Raw genomic sequence first — 17714 nt, 5'->3', positions numbered from 1 at the left:
TTTGCGCGGCACAAATAGCTAAGAGACGTAAGCCTGCCAGACTAACGCAAAAGAAACATAGTGCTGCCAGACTGACGTAAAAGAAACGCAGGGCTGCCAGACGGTTGGTGGTAGGTGATTTAAAAACGCGAAAAGTGCTGCCACTCTGAAAATTTTAGCGATATGTCTTGTCGATTATCGTGGAAGACGCAAGCGAAAATAGCGACTGCGTCCATAGCGAAGAAAAAAATTTTCTCTTGATAAGAAATCGCAATCGCGGAATTGAAATATGGCTGAAGAGTGGCAAAGTCAAAACTTTCGTCAAAATGTGATTTCCAAAATGTAAGTAAGCAGTTCGCTTATGCATAAGCAGTTTTAAAAGAACTTTCCGATGGCTTTCACAGCCACGACGTATTGCCCCAAAACGGACCGGATCAGAATAAAAATGCTAGCATTATGGAGAATCACATATTTCGGAAGTCTCGCACGAAGGATGAGTATCTGGGGCTGGTGGCCAAATTATTTATGCATTATAAGGATGTGTCACGAAAGTCCCAGGCACAACAGCAACAGCAGCAACAGCAGCAGCAACTGCAACAACAGCAACAACAGCAGCAACAGCCGCCGCCTAACGCCGAGATGGGACAGCAAAATATAATGCAAGATCCATTGAATGCGCTTCAAAATCTAGCTAGCCAGGGCAACCGAAATCCTCAATTGATGCCAATGGGCGGTGCTCCGGGTCCAAATCAAATGGCTGGTCCAGGTGGCCCAGGCACTGCATCAAATTTGTTACAGACACTCAACCAGCAGAGGCCCGGCCAACAACAAATGCAACCGATGCCGAACATACGTGGTCAACTGCCCATGGGGGCTGGCGCTGGTGGGCAGCAAATGGTGCAGGTGCAGCAAATGGCTGGAGGCAATGGACCTGGTGGCGCAGGAGGCATGCAGCTTAATGCCATGGGTCCTGCCGCACAGGGCCAAGGCCAAATCGTTGGCAATGCAGGCGGAATGCCCAACCAGATGGTGGGCCCGGGACCTAACAGTGGACCTTCGGGAGGTGCAACTGGTGGCATGCCCAATCAAATGTCGCCCATGGTGGTAAGTAGATGCCTCGTCCGTATGTATTTATATTAATACATGCCGCTCTCTTAGATGGGCATGGGTAATCCGATGATGCGGCTAAATCAAGGCATGCAGGGCATGCCGTCTAATATGCAACAGCAGCACAATGTTGTTGGCGGGCCGGCTGGACAGCAACAGGTGGGGGGGCCCGGTGGCTTGCCACCGAATGCAGTGCAGCAGGGCGGCGCCATGAATCCCCTGAATGGCATGACTGTGAATATGCCGCCGAACATGCAGCAGAAGCCGAATATGACTATGGGGCAAGCGGGCCAAATGTTTCCGGGAAATCGAGGTGGAGTTGTTGGCGGTCAACAGCAGCCGCAGCAGCCTTTCATGCGTTCCAGCCCCTCGCCAGCAGATGCCCAACAGTTGCAACAACAGCAACAATTGCAGCAACTGCAACAGCAGCAGCAACAGCAACAACAACAGCAGCAACAACAGCAGCAACAGCAGCAGCAACAACAACAGCAATTGGTGGGCAATCAAACGCCCACACAGCAACCGCCCACACCACAGATGCCCACACCACAAATGATACCCAGCCCGGCATTGGTGCCCCAGTCCAGTCCGCAAATGATGTTGCAGAACCAACAGCGCAACATACGGCAGCAATCGCCAAGTGCGTCGATCAATACGCCCGGCCAAGTGACGGGCAACAGTCCATTTAATCCACAAGAGGAAGCGCTCTATAGGGAAAAGTACAAGCAGCTGACCAAGTACATTGAGCCACTGAAGCGCATGCTGGGCAAGATTAGCAATGATGGAACCAGTGAGCTGTCTCTCATATTCAATATATGTTATATTAAGTATTATTTTCCCTTTGCAGATGTCGAAAAGATGACCAAGATGAGTAAGCTATTGGAAATCCTCTGCAATCCGACGCAACGTGTGCAGCTGGACACGTTGCTCAAGTGTGAGAAGGCGCTGGAGAAAATGGACCTAGTCTCATACTCGGGTCAGCAGTTTGGCGTAAGTGGATTTTCGTATGTTAAAACCTTTAACTAACCCCCTTTCAATCGATTTCCAGAAATCGTCCAATCCGCTGCTGGAGGTCATCAATACTACACTGCAGAGTCCGTTGGCTAATCATACGCTGCATCGCACTTTCAGGCCCAGCTTGGAGCTGCTCTTTGGCACAGATATTTGTGCGCCAGTGGCACCCAAGAAGCCGCACCTGGAGGAGAAGTCGTCGCCATTTGAACAAGAGGTGCCGCATGTGTTGCAGGGCGAGATTGCTCGCCTAGATACCAAGTTCAAGGTCAAACTAGATACGACTGCTCAGAACAACAATAGGGCAATACGATTGATCTGTTGCCTGGACGATAAATGTTTACCCAGCGTTCCGCCAGTGAGCGTGAGTGTGCCGGAGGAGTATCCATGGCAGTCGCCCGACTGTTCGCTCACCGAACAGGAATATTCGGCGACGCCATTTCTGCAGACCGTGCAACAGGCGTTGATCGCCCGCATGTCAAAGCTGCCCAAAAACTATTCACTGTCGCACCTACTGGACACCTGGGAGATGGCCGTGCGACAGGCCTGCTCGCCACAAGCCAAACCCCGAGCCATGTGTGAGCTGACCACGCTCCTGGGTGTGTAATCTTTCGAATCTTAGTTGATGCGAAGAAATAGTTGGATTGAATATATACGAATATGCAATACACTCGCAAATATTTTATAGATGAACTGCAGTACGAATGATAAAGCTAATGATATGAATTGTAAATGTAGATATTAAGCACAAAGCATGTTAGAGTAAGAATATGAGATTGTAAATACAAACAAACATTTTGAATCCATTTGAAAGACTTGGTTTAAGTTATTGTATGGAAAATATATTTTCACATAGTATTTGTATTTGTATTCTTTTTTGTTTTTGTATGTTTTGTTTTTATGTTTTCTTGAGATTTGGACCTTTGATACTATTTAGGTATACCAGGTATCTTTTCTTCGCATGTAGCAATAAATACAATTTTGTTCAGATTTAAAAATTTCAGAGCGATAATTATTGTACAATAGAAAACGTGTTAAGAAAACTTAAGTATCACAGATTTTGTAGCTATATATATAGAGTTTATGCACTAGGTATAATCAGAAGAGCCCTAAACTAAAATGAGTGCGAGGAAAGTGTGTGAATGAATAGGTGTAAGTGTGTTTGTGTGTGCGGCGTATCCATTTGCTAATATAGGGATAATTTGTATGTGAAGCCTAACATAACGATGACAAGAAGTAGCTCCTAACTAGAACTTAAGACTACGCCAGCCGGCCCGCATGTGGATCTGCTCCAGAGTTTGCACGATTGAGCTGGTCATACTGTGTCGAGATGAGATTTTTGATGGTAGATGGTGGATGGTGGATTGTCTATCGGCTGGCCACAAAGGTACCCACAAATGTGGACGCCTGCTGCTGTAGTCGTAGCAAATCCTGTGCGCTGTAGATGTGCAAGCTGCTGGGCGAGTGACTGGATGTGGCGGGCGTTTGTAATACACTCGAGGCGCAGCTGGAGCTGGAGCTGGATTTGGAGCTGGTGGTGGTGGTGGTGGCTGGTGCTATAGCGCGCAGCTGGAGCGTGGGTTCACACATTGCTGCCGCAGCCGCAGCAACTGCTTCGGCAGCCGTTGTGCTAAAGTTCACATTGCGATTGACACCGTTCGCCTTGTCCTTGTTGTGGCGCTTGACGTGCTTGGACAGGTGATCGCTGCGCATGAACTTCTTGGAGCAGACTATGCATTGGAACTTCTTTTCGCCGGTGTGTGTCCGCTTGTGGCGCGAGAGCTCGTCGGAGCGGGAGAAGCGCTTGTCGCAGTTCTCCCACTTGCAGATAAATGGACGCTCGCCCGTGTGGACGCGCTGATGGGCTTTCAGATGGCTGCTCTTGAAGTAGTTCTTGCCGCAGTCCGGGAAGCTGCACTCGTAGATGCGACTGCGTGTGGCTGCTGCCTGGGCGGCGGTGATACGTTTGCCTGCCAAAGAGCAGGACGCTGAAGAGGAGCATGAGGATGCGGAGCTTGAGGACGTGGACTGGCAAGACGATGGTACATTGGCGGCGGCTGCAGCGGCTGCCACATTGCTCAGGATCAGTAGCTGGGAATCAGAAGCGGACGCTTGTATATAAACAGGACAAGCTGTTGTTGCATATGTCGACTGGGACAGCTGTTCCGTAGCTGTTGGCTTTGCTGATGGAGTAGGTGTGGAAGTAGCTGTGGCTGTGGCTGTGGCTGTGGGCAGTGCCACCTCGGCGGCACGTTTGCGATTCATTTTGTACTTGAGATTACGCCAAACGTTCTCCTCCGGATAGTCATCGGAAATGGGAGTGGCGAGCGCGGCAGCAGAGCAACTGTTTGAGCTGGCGCTGGATTTGGAGCTGCTCTCCTCATTGGATGAGCTGACGGTGCCCAGGCTATTCACTCGCATGATGACGCTGACACGTTGAGCAAGTGCTTCGGCGTCCTGGTCGTGCTCCGACTTCAGCTGTTGCTGCTGATCTGGCGGCGGTGTCAATGTGACCGCTGGCTGTTCTAGACGCGCCTTTTTGCAGGGCCGCACATCGCTGGTATCGTCCTCGGTGTCCGAGGGATTGGGCGTGATGATGCCATTCTTTTGGCTTTGCTGATTGGCGACCAGCTTTAGCTTGGCCTTCAGCAGATTCTCGCTGACCAGTTGTTTGTCCTTGGCCGCCTGGAAGAAGCAAGAGCAGAGGGGAGAAGTGTTCGATTAGTAACTGGGTTCAACAAACGTGGGCGGGCGAGTTCACTGCCTCTGGCCCGAAAATACAATTCACATTCACATTCACATTCACTTTTTCCCCGTCTGACGTTGACCTACAATAACTTTTTGGCGAGTGCAAAAACCCCCAAGAGAAAAATTCGCTAATTATGTGCGCGGGCGTCGGCATCGGCATCGGCGTCAGCGGCAACAGCGACGGCGACGCCGTCGTTGGTTAAAAGCGACAAGGCCGTTCACATTTAACCTTAACCCGCAGCAGTGGCCCTCACGCAAAGTTGGTGCGCCTAACGTGGGGTTAATGCCATTGCGATATCATGACTTTATGATATATTAATTAATTCCTAAATCGAGGACCATACGTAGTGAGTCATTTAAAATAAATTTGTCTCGTGACTATAAATATATATATGTATATATATATTTGATTTTATTTAGCGAACAGCTAAGTAGAACTTCTTACAGGGTATCAACTAGTCATGATCGTATTTTCTGAGACTCGTCTGGCAGTTTGTCTAACTGTTGAAAGCCACCGAGGCGCCCTGCGAATTACCGACACAGCCCAAAAGCATGCACCTCAAATTTGTGCAGCTTGCGTCGCAGCTGGCAGAGACGCTGTGTTATTTTTTATGGGCTCGGCACGTTGCCTTCGCTTAGTGCGTGCGTGTGTGTGTCTATTTTGTTTGTTTGTTTGCTCGCTTGTGCACCGATAACCAGAAAGCAAAAAAATGTGACATATTTTATATGACGCGTCGCTGCCTGTCTGGGGCTTGGCTTTGTTTGTTTTTCTACCGCTTGCTGTTTCTAATTGACAACGCACCTTCGCACAGTCTTAACGCTCACACACACTCACTCACACTTACTCGGGCAAATGCTCTCAAACAAATGTGCTCTGACTACGTCAGCAGGCGGCTCTCTTTAAGACGCTCTCAGCAAAAAATCAGACACACACACATATATACATATATATATACGTTTGCAGGCAAGGCGCGCAAATAACTACGACAGTTCCACATTGCCGTGGAGTCCAATGTTCGCCCTGTGTGTGTGCATGTGGTCGGTCTATATATGTATGTGTGTGTATGTGCTGTATCACTCGCTGTGCATGCGGTGTTCACGTGAAAGCGTGCCCGCTGCGTGATCGCATAGCGTTACTGCGGTGCGAGTGAGATGCGAGACTTTTGTTTTTAGAAACGCGGCGAGTGCAAGCAGGCAGGCACTACACTTAATGGTTTGCCTTGCCATGTACTTTTTTTTGTTGCGTGATTTGTCAAAAGCGAAGGCGTGTTGTCTGGGGGCACGAATAAAATGCGGGAATTTGCTGTAACTGTATATACGAGTGCAAGTCTGTCTGTGTAGGCTGCATTTTTTCGCATTTAATTTTAATTAGTTTGCACTGCACTCATTTACACTCATTTATACGCCTCACTTTGTAGGTCAATCTCTTACGAGCTCTGAGTCACTTGGACTTACATTTTCCACTTTGTTCTCTCGCAGCGGGGGCGTTGCAGGCGGTGATGGCAGCAGCAACGTATCCATGTCCATTTTATGTGTGTGTGGGTGACAAATAATATTTTTTTCTTGTAGTTTTTTATTTAGATGCACTTTGCACTTGCACACTATCTTTGGCACCTGCCCAAGTATTGTTGCAGGGGCGCTGGAGTTTGTCTATTTTTTTAAAAATAATTTTTAATTTCTCTTTCAGTTGGTGTCCGCCGTATCACTTATCTAAATCTGTGTTCGCACTTTTGATTTACACAAGCTATAGAGGCTGGTTGCTTTTAAAGTTTTTTTCTTTCTTTTATATCTCACTTGATGCGGCTGCTAGAGGAGCCCGTGTGAGCGAACCGTAGCGTTCAGAATTCAACAGACGAATGAACAAAACATAGACTGCGAACTTCCACCAGACCATCGCAGTCGCAGTCGCAGTCGCAGCGCACACACAAGCACAAAAACAACCACAGACGTACACGGTAAGAGAGTGTGAGAGATGGGAGCGCACGTTGCCGACGTAATCAGTTGTAAGTGGGTTGCTCGTCAACGTGCGCGGGTGTGTTGGGAGTCTCTCTTCAAAAATCGTCATCGAACGGGTCGGCAAAGCAACCAGTGCATTGGGAGGACACAATTGTAACTGCTTTTCCAGGCCAGGCGTTGGCAACGTGGGCAGCGCTTGCTAGAGGCGTGCGTGTGTCACGAGCCAAGCACGAGCTTAAACTCAAAACCCACGACTTAATACATGACGCGCAGGAGACGCGACATTCTTTTATTTGTATTTGTTATTTTGATTGATTAAACTTGATTTGCAGCTAATGTGTACATTTTGTGTTAAGATGATTTCTTGTTATAACTTATTTTATCTATCACTAAAGGATCGTGACACGCTCTCCACTTTAGCTGGCAATTCGACAGTACGCCTCCGCAGCGGGCTGACATTTAGCTGAGACATGGAGCTTGTGTTGGCGGCAAAAAGGTCAGGTCTGTGCCCACGCACAGTGGGCCTACCAAGCTGAGTGGCCGAGTGGGAGAGAGAGAGCGCACGTAACGAGCGCATGGACGTCATCAGCTGTTTACCTCAGGGCAATGGGCCGCGGGGGGGTTTGGGGGAAAATATAAAATTCCATGAAGCTATCTATTCATAGCCGCTGTTCATGCACACAAAGCGTGCAAAGCAAAGGCAGCACTCCCATACACACACACATATGCATACATACATACATATATGAATACATGTTTGTAGTTGTGAGAGGCCCACACAGACACACCCCGAAGCCATGGCTGAGTCTAAGGCCCGGCCGTTCCATTGACGACGCCGCCAAAGCTTGAAGCTGCGGCTGACGCATTTGTTGCTACGGAAGTTCGTGATTAAGCGCTTCGAGCAGAAGATAAAAAGACGAATAAAAAACAGGCTAGAGCTTAGACTGGTCAGTGGCTTCGGCCAGACAGACAGATACATACATTGGATCAGCAATATATTAGCCAGGCTGCATATATTTGCATGTACATTAGCCGCATTGTTCGACAAGGGGCAGCTAACACACAATAAGTCGTGCAAAAGTCCAGACGCAGACAGATTTCATTGATGGGCGAAACCAGTTTGTCGGTGCGAGAGGGCGGTGCTGAGTTTATAGTTACGCTCACCAGTTGAGCAAATGCAGCGTTGCCAGCGGTGAAGAAAATTGAGCACAGCTTGAGTGGAATAATTTTGCTTGTTGCGGGTAATGTTATAAACGTATGCCTACTTTTATCTGCTTGTTACACTTAATGCGCTAAGAGTTAGCTAAACACAGTTGAGTCTGGCAACGCTGGCTACGCTATGTTCGTAACAGTTTCACAAGCAAAAAGGGGCTCGTGCCACTTATAGTCGTCAATCGGCAGAGCGCCACACAACGAACGAGAGAGAGGGAGAGCCAAAAAGAGAGCCACCATGAAACAGCTGTGACTATTTTATATTGTGACGGCGCTCTTGCGCAACAAAAACAACAACGGGGCGGGAGCGAGACTGAAACTAGCACGCCATACAAAACACGCGCGAGAGAGTGTGCCTGTGTGTGCGTGTATATGACTGTGTATGTGAATTATCATACTGTGTATCACGCGTTGACCTCATGATGTTCACGTGAACATTTGTTGATACTTGCCAGCGCAGCCAGCAGTTAGCGTAGGCCAGTGCGGACGGTCGGGTTGGGGTGAGGCAGAAGGCGGCGTGCTTGTGCTTCACTATTTATGGCTGGCTGTATGCGTGCGCGTGCAAGTGTGTGTGTGTACATGAACTTGTTTGAGTGCTTACGGGAGTGGGTATTTGTTGTTGCGTGTTTTGTTTGTTATTGGAAACGGAATTAAATTTTGTACGGAACTCAAGTGCAATAATAATGTTTCGTGGGCGTGTAAATGGGCTGCCTCTGCTTCTTCTTTTCGCTGCAGTGGAAATATTTACGTTATTTATTTATTTATTTATTTGTACATATAATTTTTTTTGAATGCATAGAGCACTACGCAATTAAAAGCCTACCCCATCATTGAGAGGTGCGGCCCACCCATACAAATTAAGTATTAGCACAAGCATAGTTATTTTTTCATGTGTGTATGTCTATTAAGCTATGTACGTTTCAATTTAATCAGCATTGCGAAGGGCATCTAAAATTAGCAACAATTCCGGTTCCAGGCGACAGTTCAAGTTCAGTGCGGGACTTGTACGCCTTTTGCCTTGACACGCATTTGGAGGCCGCCTACGTTTCGACTGCAAGCCCGCAAATACCCACCCACAGGCCAAAGGGACGGACGGCCACCCAAAGTCCACGTGCCCACGCACCTTTACAAGTGCACGTAGGCCGCTGCTGCCACCGACGCACAGGGTTGCCAGATGGGCGAGAGAACCTAAGAACGGTGGCTACCGAGAGCGCAAGAGCTTGCGCATTGACGTAACCTGATGTAATGGTTATGTAGCAGCAGTAGCAGTAACAGCAGCAGGCTCTCAATGACGTCACGTGGCATTTCTCCTGTTGCGCTCCAAAGGTCAATCAGAGACGCAGCGCTGCCGCTGCCGCTGCCAATGACGTCGCAGGGCCAACGGATGATGGTTCAAGGCCTCTACTACCATATGAACTCGAGCTTTCTGGCTAACGTATTGTGGGTCTGTGTGTGTGTTTGCGTGTTTTTCTTCGTTTGTTTTTCACTCCGTTGGCCCCAAGCAACGTTAAATGTTATGTGTGTTGGATTTTTGTGTGTCTCTTTTAGCAACGGACGTCAATCACAGGTGAACGTGACGTCAGCTGCTAAACGGAACATGTTCACAGCGAGTGCCCAATCTTGTTATTTGGCCTGCCATTAGCATTCTGCTTGAATTGATTCTAAAATTCGACACGGCAACACACAAGACAACAACAAAATTTCCAAATTTTCATTTTCACCAAGCTTTAAGTCATTCACATTTCGCTTTTCGAATAAATGTATGTATGTACATTTTTTGCTGTTGATTTTTCTTGGCATACGTATGCGAATGCGTATGCGAATGCGAATGGGTAAAACCCCCGAACTTGTCTTTTGCCGCGTTTTTATTTCACACGCGCCACACAAAATGCTCATCACACTTTGGCTCCATGACGTCATGCTGCTGTCCAGTAGCAACAGCAACAGTAGCAGCAACAGCAGCAACAGCAACAAAGGCAACTACAATCAGCTCGCGACAATGCAGCGAGCTACCCGCGTTGCCTCACCTGCGGATACGATCAATGAAATTTCGTTTAGCGCAATTATACATTTAGCAAATCAATTTGCGGGCAAAGTAAACAAATAGTTGGATCTGTCCAAATGTTGAGCTACTTTTATTTTTTATTCGAGTTGAAGACTCAGATTTTGAGATAAATTTTTTTCATAAACTTTGAACAGAATTTCAAATGAAGATGTCTGCATCTGACTCACTTAGCGCAATTATAAATTAAGTAAATACAAATAAAGTAAAGTAAACAAAAAGTTGGCCCTGTTCACGTCTTGAGCTATTTTTGGCCTATTCGAGTTGCTGTTGAAAATTCTGCAACAGCACAAATTTGGTTATATAATCTTTTACAATTGTTTATAAATTTTTAGCAAATTTTGGAGCCTGTCTAATCTCATCAAATTTGTTAGTCTTAATAGAATTCGATATATGTTTAGGTGAAAGCTTTTCCAATAAAAGAAGCTGCCTTGCCTTTGCCCTGCCTTTAGCCCATTTTCAGTTAGTGAAACTTTCCATTGTTTCTACTTCAATCATTAATATTTGTAAGTTTTTCATAATAGTGGCTGTCCCGTGACATTTCATTTGTTTGGGGCACTGCCTAATCCCCCGTCTGGCTGAGGGGCCTACGTGATGGCTGACGCGTTGCGTCGCGCTGCGTTTAGCCAATGCTAGCGACGCGTCTCTATCGCGCCTCAGAGTTTTGTGCTGAGAACTTTTTACTTCAGTTTGGGGTCGATCGGATGTACATATGTATGCACATAGGTCTCTGGCCGAAGGCCAATGGAAATTTACGTATAGCGGCGTCAAGGTTTTGCCCAGTTGCCAGAACAATATGATGCTGTTGTTGTTGTTTTTGTTGTGGATGATGTTGTTATTGTTGATGATGCTGGGAATGATGCGGCTTTTGCCTTGGCATGGCATGGCATTCCCCTTTTACCTGATATTCTGTTTGCCGCCGCATTCTGGCCACTTGTCCGACCTTGGCCCAGTTCCTGCCCTTGCCAAATGTTCCAACTGAACTTGAAAGTCGTTGTCCGTGGCAGGAAGGCAGGCGATGCAGAAGACAGCGCAAACAACGAAGACGACGACGACAACGGCGACGGCAGCTCAGTCGATTGACCCTGAACCGGTTCATCTGAACGCCTTTAATGGGGCAATGGCAGGTCTCTTTGTTTTATTTCTTTTAATTTTGTTCATATATAATTTTTTATTATAATTTATTTTTGCCTATGTCGACGTAGTTGCCATCATCATGATCGTGATCATCTACATTATCATACATACTATAAACCGATTGGGAATCGTCAGCATTCATAATGGGAAATCAACAAACAACATCATTAATATGATCAAAAGAAAAACTAAATGAGTGACGTATGTGATCGACTAGTAGATACCCTATGTCAAAAAGCTTTTAACTAATAACTAGCTAACTAAAAACTCTATTCTTTTATCATTTATGTATATATTATATATCTGGAACTCATCAAGTTTTCGAGTTATTTATAAATAAATGGAATATCCAAAATGAATATTTATGGCTATGCGAAAAATTATCAAAATCAAATATAGACTCTACTTCGGAAATACAATTACCGACCTATAAATTATACGGTTGTAGCAAAGACTTCTGTTTATATTTGTATACAAAATATATATACATACATATGTGATAATATGGTAGAAACAGAGACAGAAATAAATATAGAGCATATAGAGCATTAGGTATACGGAGGGTAGGTAGACCAATACGCCGGATAGAGCGGTGATGACGAGGTCGCATATTTTGCGGCTGATTGGCACGTGAAGTCAACGTGAACAGCACAACGAAAGAGAGTGAGAGAGAGAGAGAGAGAGAGAGAGAGAGAGAGAAAAAGAGAAGAGAAGTGAGCGCAAATAGATTAACAGCTAAATTGAGAGAGGGAGAAGGAGTGTCTCGCCAATAGACAGTGAGGAAGCGAGAGAGCGAGCTATCTTATTGCGTTATTCACAATAATTTGCATGACGCGCGGCACAATCGTACGGCTGATGCGTCTCCCCCGTGAAAGGCCAAGCCCATTGCGGGAACTATGATAAGGCTGACCAGCTGGACGGCGCATGGCCACAACGCCCCATATTTGAAGTGGGCGTGCCTGTGGCCAGGCTTATCACTGCCGGAACGTATACGCCGATCGTGCGCTTATCGCGCTCCATCACATAAATCGCCGTGCGAACCAAACTAAGGCGGAACGTTCGCTCAAATATGTTTTCAATCGATTGCGCTACTGATATGTCCACTAGGTGCGGCTTGATCAATGGGTATATGCAGCTGTTGACTGCAATATCAGTTGATTGTTGCTTTGAATGAGTCTTTGCTGTACACTACGAGCAGGTGAATGGAATGTGATTTTCCCCTATATAAGTACAATTTTCATGGGGCATATAAACATGAGAGTAGAGTCGAGTAGAGTCAAGTAGAGTCGAGTAGAGTTGATTCTATCAATAATTGCTTATCTAGTTAAAGTTTAAGAGTATTTCTACATAGTAAGTTCCTTGAAAAGAAGTTGTTTAGCTGTTAGGCGGTATCTCGTAAGCGGAGCTTGCTCCGCATTTGAGTTTGAGGAACCTTTTGGGCTTTTCAGTATTTTAATTGTATATATTGAAGACTTAAGGGTAATACTTCGTTGCTCTTTACATAACTGCTCTTTACATAACTAAGCTTATCAAATTCTTTAACCGATTGGGAGTTCTAGCATTTATGGATTTGAATGAATCGGAATCACTAGGTTCTGCTATATATAAGTATATATATACTTCAATATTTGGAAATTTTCACTTAATTTACGTGTCTAATGAATTGAATGAATTACAATGTTACAACAATGAATGTTTGGTAAATTATTTAATGGGAGTCTTTTAGGCTTTGTTTTGTTAACCAATCAAGAAACGTTGTTTTGCACACAATGCAAATGTGACTAATAGGCATTCTAAGTGGCGAAATACATTCAAGTGACTCACTCAGCCGACAAGATGTCGGACATGGGGAAAACAGCGAACAATGCTCAAAGAATAGAGTTAATCATCTGTCAGTAAAAAACTTCTAATGTAGGAAGTTAAATCTTTTATCTAAAGCTACCTGCCAGCTGCAAATTGTTACCTATCCCATCAGTCATCAATATTAAAACAATGTTATTATTGTTAGTTGTATTATTACTGGGTTTATCGTGGATTTATTTTGCCACTCTGACGTGGACTCTGTGTTTTTGCAATTTCGTTGACAAGCTTGAAGGGGCGTTGTTCAGTGTCGACCTCGGCGACTGTGGGTCGATAACTGCCCCTGGGATTGGGTGTTGTTGATTTACGGTTCCTCTCTGCTGTTGCTGTTGTCATTGTCAGTGGGAACCTTTGGAGGCTCGTTGCTCGGTCTGTCAACAATGGAAACAACCCAAGTGCGCAGTGCTTTCGGCACCCACAAGACTTGAACACTCAACGGAGCACACCTTGTCAGTGTTTTAAAGTGTCTTGCTATTGTTGATACCCTGCAACTAAGCAAAATGGCTATGATGCAGCTGAGTAGCTGAGGTGATTAATTAAGGTCTGACTAGTTATTGTATTGGGGTTGAACTTGCATTATAAATGCAATTAGAATTTGATTCAAGAGATTTTAGAGCTCTCTCTCCTGATATAATTAATGTTACTTTCCTTTAGCTTATCAAATGTGGGATTAATTTTACATACATACTTAAATCTTACTCAAGTGTAATTTTTCATAAGCACTCTACAGGGTATTTTATTCTGTTTGGTATGGTTCTACACAGTACCTGTACCTTTCATAAGCCCTCTACAGGGTATTTTGTGGTTTAACATTTGAAGAGACCAACTACAATTTCATTTATTCAAGTGCCTGACTTTAGTCGATATTTATGTTTGTCTGTGACGAATGTAGTCGCATGATGATCACCCATGAGTACAGCCATGAATGTGTGCGTGCGTGTGTGCGTATATGTGTGTGGGTGAGGCGTTATCGCTGCCAAGAACTGTGGACAGATAATACGTATCCACGCATTTATTGAGTGCTCACTGGCTCGACTACATGAACCTTAGCAAATGAGTCCATGTTGTCATACAATATATAAGCAAAATTTGGCAATTACGAGCTATCAATGAAGAGACAATCTTAGAGTAAGATAGTTCCAAATAATGGAAATTAAATAATAATTTCGATTAGTTTTGCTCTAATCAAAGATTATGGCTATAAATGGAAGTTTTAGATTTGTTGTTAACAATGTTTATACGAATTTGCAATTCCAACTAAAATTTCAGATTCAATAATAATACCCTCTCTCTCTCTCTCCCTCTCTCTTAATTATAGTCCATTTTTACCGCCATTTTGTGAGAACTTTTTTGAATGCAAACTGGTCTAAACGTAGCCATTTTATGTTGGCTTTGGCTTGGCAAAAAAAAAAAAAAAAAAACAAAAAACAGGTCTGCATTGGTTTGAATCCCCATTTTAATGAGCATATACATACATAGGTAAATTCAAATTCCATATAGCATGTGACGCAAATGCGCAAAGGCCTTGTCTGATTGACCGGCTTTGAAAGCTTCGCCAGCAGACGGCGGCTACAAAATATGTAAAACATTTATTTATAGCAAAAAGCAAGAGGAAACCCAATGAAGTTTTACAAAGTCGTAGTTTATGATTAACAATCAATTGTTGTTGCTCGTCTACGACAGCCAAACAGCCCCGAATCAGATACAGTGGTCACCAAAAATCACGATCCGGCTTTGACATTAGCGAATCTCATGCAATTCGCAGCGAACAACAGTTTAGCACATTTTCTCCGTGTGTTATTGTTGTTGTTGCTGATCGCAGCACGAGCAACATTTAGTCGTCTATTTATTATTTATTTATTTTTAGCAACGCGTTCCCATAAATAAACAAAAAATCATGAATCCAAGAAAAATGGACCACACGCAAATACCCAGTAAATATAATTCTTATTTAATATTTTAAAACTAATTATTTGTTTTTATTTACATTTTGCCAATTCAAATTGTAGTTACGTCTTTCATGTAACAAAACATTGACAGCCAGCGTTGCCACACAGGCTGAATTGGATATATTTATGACGTCACCGTCCGGCTTACTCAAAAAAGCAGCAGCTATTGATATCGATGGATTGTATAATTTATAAAGAATTAACATTTCAGATTTTCAAATTCGAACTTAACTCTGCATTTTATTTGCAGGGTAGATGCAAGATAAATGCATAACCTTATTTTATTATTATTATTATTAAAAATGTATTTTGGTAAGAGTGCACGCAGCGTGGAATAATTCGGCTTATAATCAAAACGTAGAAGAAGCAGAGTCTAATGAATAAAAAGGAAGGCACAAACAAAATATAATTAACATATTTTTGCAAATTATGCATCGTGTGTTGTGACTTTGGGGGCCATAAATCGATCGGATGATCCATGAAGAGAGAGAGCGACACACAGAGAGAGAGAGGGAGAGAGAGAGAGAGAGAGACAGAAATTTGGTTGCACTGCGAACCCATATATTACCACTTGAAAGGCAATACCCAGGCTCAAGATCATTTTTGAAACATGTGCCGCGAGGCGTTGGCACTTGGCAAGGACAACTGTGCGTTGACGAGGAAGCAACAATTGCAGCAAAAAAAAGCAAAAACGAAATCAACAACAAGCAACAAACAGCAAAAAATCAAGCGAAAAAGGTCAATGCGCAAAACAAAATTGAGAAAACGTTGAACCACCAGCGCCAGACCCTGAGCCAGCCAGCGATGAGTGTAAAAAATGTAAAGCAGGCCGGTCGCAAATCACCAACAACAACAACAACAACAACATCAACAACAACTAAAATAATTATTGTTTAAATGCAATATTGATTTGAACTTTGGAATGATGTCATGCATTGGCTAACGATCGCAGACAGATCTTCAGATTAGAGAAAAACCCCTTGAGACAGCTCAAGTGGAGTGCAAAGTGCGTCAGCTGCAGCAGGAAATGACCCATCACTCAATCAGTTGAGCAATAAAACTTTCAAGCAAACAAAAGTTTAAATTTAAATTTGATGTCTTCAAATATTGTCGACAGATTTAGCTCAAATGTCATACCCTGTAAATGAAATGGACTAGTTAACATAATATATGAAATAATTGATATTTGATATTCAATATTTGTATATTCATTGCTATTTTTTCGCATATGCATAGTGTAAGACCTCATACTAACTTGAACTAGCACCAGCTAAACAAATCGCAAATTAAACAAAGTCAAATTCGGACTTTGATACCGGCTACAGGGCATCCGCTAGACGAGCAATTTGGTATTTTAATTGCGATGAGTGGAGGCAGAAGAAGCAGCACAGCAAGTCGTTTAGCTATAAATAGCTGAGCCGATACGAAGCTGACTTTAAAATTGGCTCGTTTGATAAGCGAGCGAAGCGCAAAGGAAGCCAATGCTAGGGCCACACGGGTCGTATGCGTGATACGCCGTCTTGCCCACAAAGCAAACAAATACGTATACGTATTGATCATACGCAGCGTGTGCCAAGCGCGAACCTACCGCAATGGCAGCCCCACACACACACACACACACACACACACACAGCCAGCCATACACTTACAACCCCCACACATACACAGGCTGTCAATTAACAGCTGCTGAGAATAAAAGCGTTGGCTAATGCATTGCTATTCTCATTGCAATTCACATTGTTGTTGTTGTTGTTGTTGTTGCTGCTGTTGTTTTATAAATAGCCTCAAAGGCAGGGCGCCTAGCCAATTGGACTTTGTGGCCAACATTTGTGAGGTGGGCGTGGCACGGCCGCCTTGTAATGCCAACAACGAAACGTGTAAAAATAACTGCATAATTTTAGTTTCTTATCTTCTTTTCTCCCCTTTGGTTTTATTTTGTTAATTGTTTTCGTTTTTATTTATTTAATTTTTTTTTGTTTTGCGCATTGTCAACTGTTTCTTTGGTAATATCTTTATGCATTTTTGGCTGCTTATGCGAATCGTCTGGCAAATTTCATCAGCTCTTTTAATTAATGCATCATTAGCACAGCACTGATCGGGCGGATCGTGATCATGATCATCTCATAACGGGGCGTGTGACGATGATCTCTTTGGGAGCAGCCCAGCAGCGAGAGTGCTGCTGTCTGTTGATTCTCGCACAAGGGATGGGCCGGGGGAGGCGGCAGGCGTGTCGAATCGCAGAGGGGGTGGCCATAACTGTCTGGCAAACAAGGTTAAAAACAGCCTCTGCGCCAGGGCTGGCGCAACCATAACGGATCAATGGACTCCAGGCGAAACACATTTTCGAAACAAACAACCAAACCAGTCAGAACGTTGGAAACGGGTTGTGAAGACGGCGTAATACGCTGGCCAATGTTTTTAATCAAGTCGTAATTTGTCTTGAAAGTGGCTCTGAAGCTGCACAAGAATTATGAAGTGTGCAGCTGACGATCTTTTATGGAAATTCGGAATGGACTTTGGCATTGGGTTGAGCACCTCGAGCAAAGTAGGAGTAAATGTATGTTCGAACTGTTAGTAAGATAGTATATTTTTATCGATCTCTAGGGAAGATCATGTGTAGCTTAGCTGACCAATTTGATCCTTCTTTCCCTATCTCCCTTCTCTCCTCTCTTGCCCACTTCACGCCTACGATC

General features: G+C 44.4%; 2 protein-coding genes and 1 long non-coding RNA gene across 3 annotated transcripts; 2 read left to right on the top strand and 1 right to left on the bottom strand.

Moving 5' to 3' along the window:
* Positions 1 to 151: 151 nt before the first annotated feature.
* MED15 (mediator complex subunit 15) lies at positions 152 to 2955 on the top strand. Its single transcript, XM_018003001.2, has 5 exons — positions 152 to 321; positions 384 to 1083; positions 1138 to 1876; positions 1934 to 2076; positions 2135 to 2955. Exons 1-5 carry the CDS (start codon positions 269 to 271, stop codon positions 2702 to 2704), a joined length of 2205 nt encoding a protein of 734 aa, XP_017858490.1. The 5' UTR covers positions 152 to 268; the 3' UTR covers positions 2705 to 2955.
* On the bottom strand, positions 2918 to 6716 carry cbt (Kruppel like transcription factor cabut). Its single transcript, XM_018003005.2, has 2 exons — positions 6301 to 6716; positions 2918 to 4782 (listed from the first exon to the last, which is right to left on the bottom strand). The coding sequence occupies exons 1-2, from the start codon at positions 6370 to 6372 to the stop codon at positions 3466 to 3468; spliced, it is 1389 nt and encodes a 462-aa protein (XP_017858494.1). The 5' UTR covers positions 6373 to 6716; the 3' UTR covers positions 2918 to 3465.
* Positions 6717 to 7466: 750 nt separating this feature from the next.
* Positions 7467 to 16685, top strand: LOC149269648 (uncharacterized). The gene is made up of 3 exons (XR_016269188.1): positions 7467 to 14200; positions 14391 to 15006; positions 15082 to 16685. It is a non-coding gene; the product is annotated as an uncharacterized LOC149269648 (long non-coding RNA).
* The last annotated feature ends 1029 nt before the right edge of the window (positions 16686 to 17714 follow it).

Source organism: Drosophila arizonae, chromosome 3 (genome assembly GCF_054131065.1).
Source record: "Drosophila arizonae isolate 15081-1271.41 chromosome 3, UAZ_ARI_1.0, whole genome shotgun sequence".
NCBI classification, from domain to species: domain Eukaryota; kingdom Metazoa; phylum Arthropoda; class Insecta; order Diptera; family Drosophilidae; genus Drosophila; species Drosophila arizonae.
Note: the sequence above shows the minus strand (reverse complement) of the source record. Positions and strands in the feature narration are given on the sequence as shown.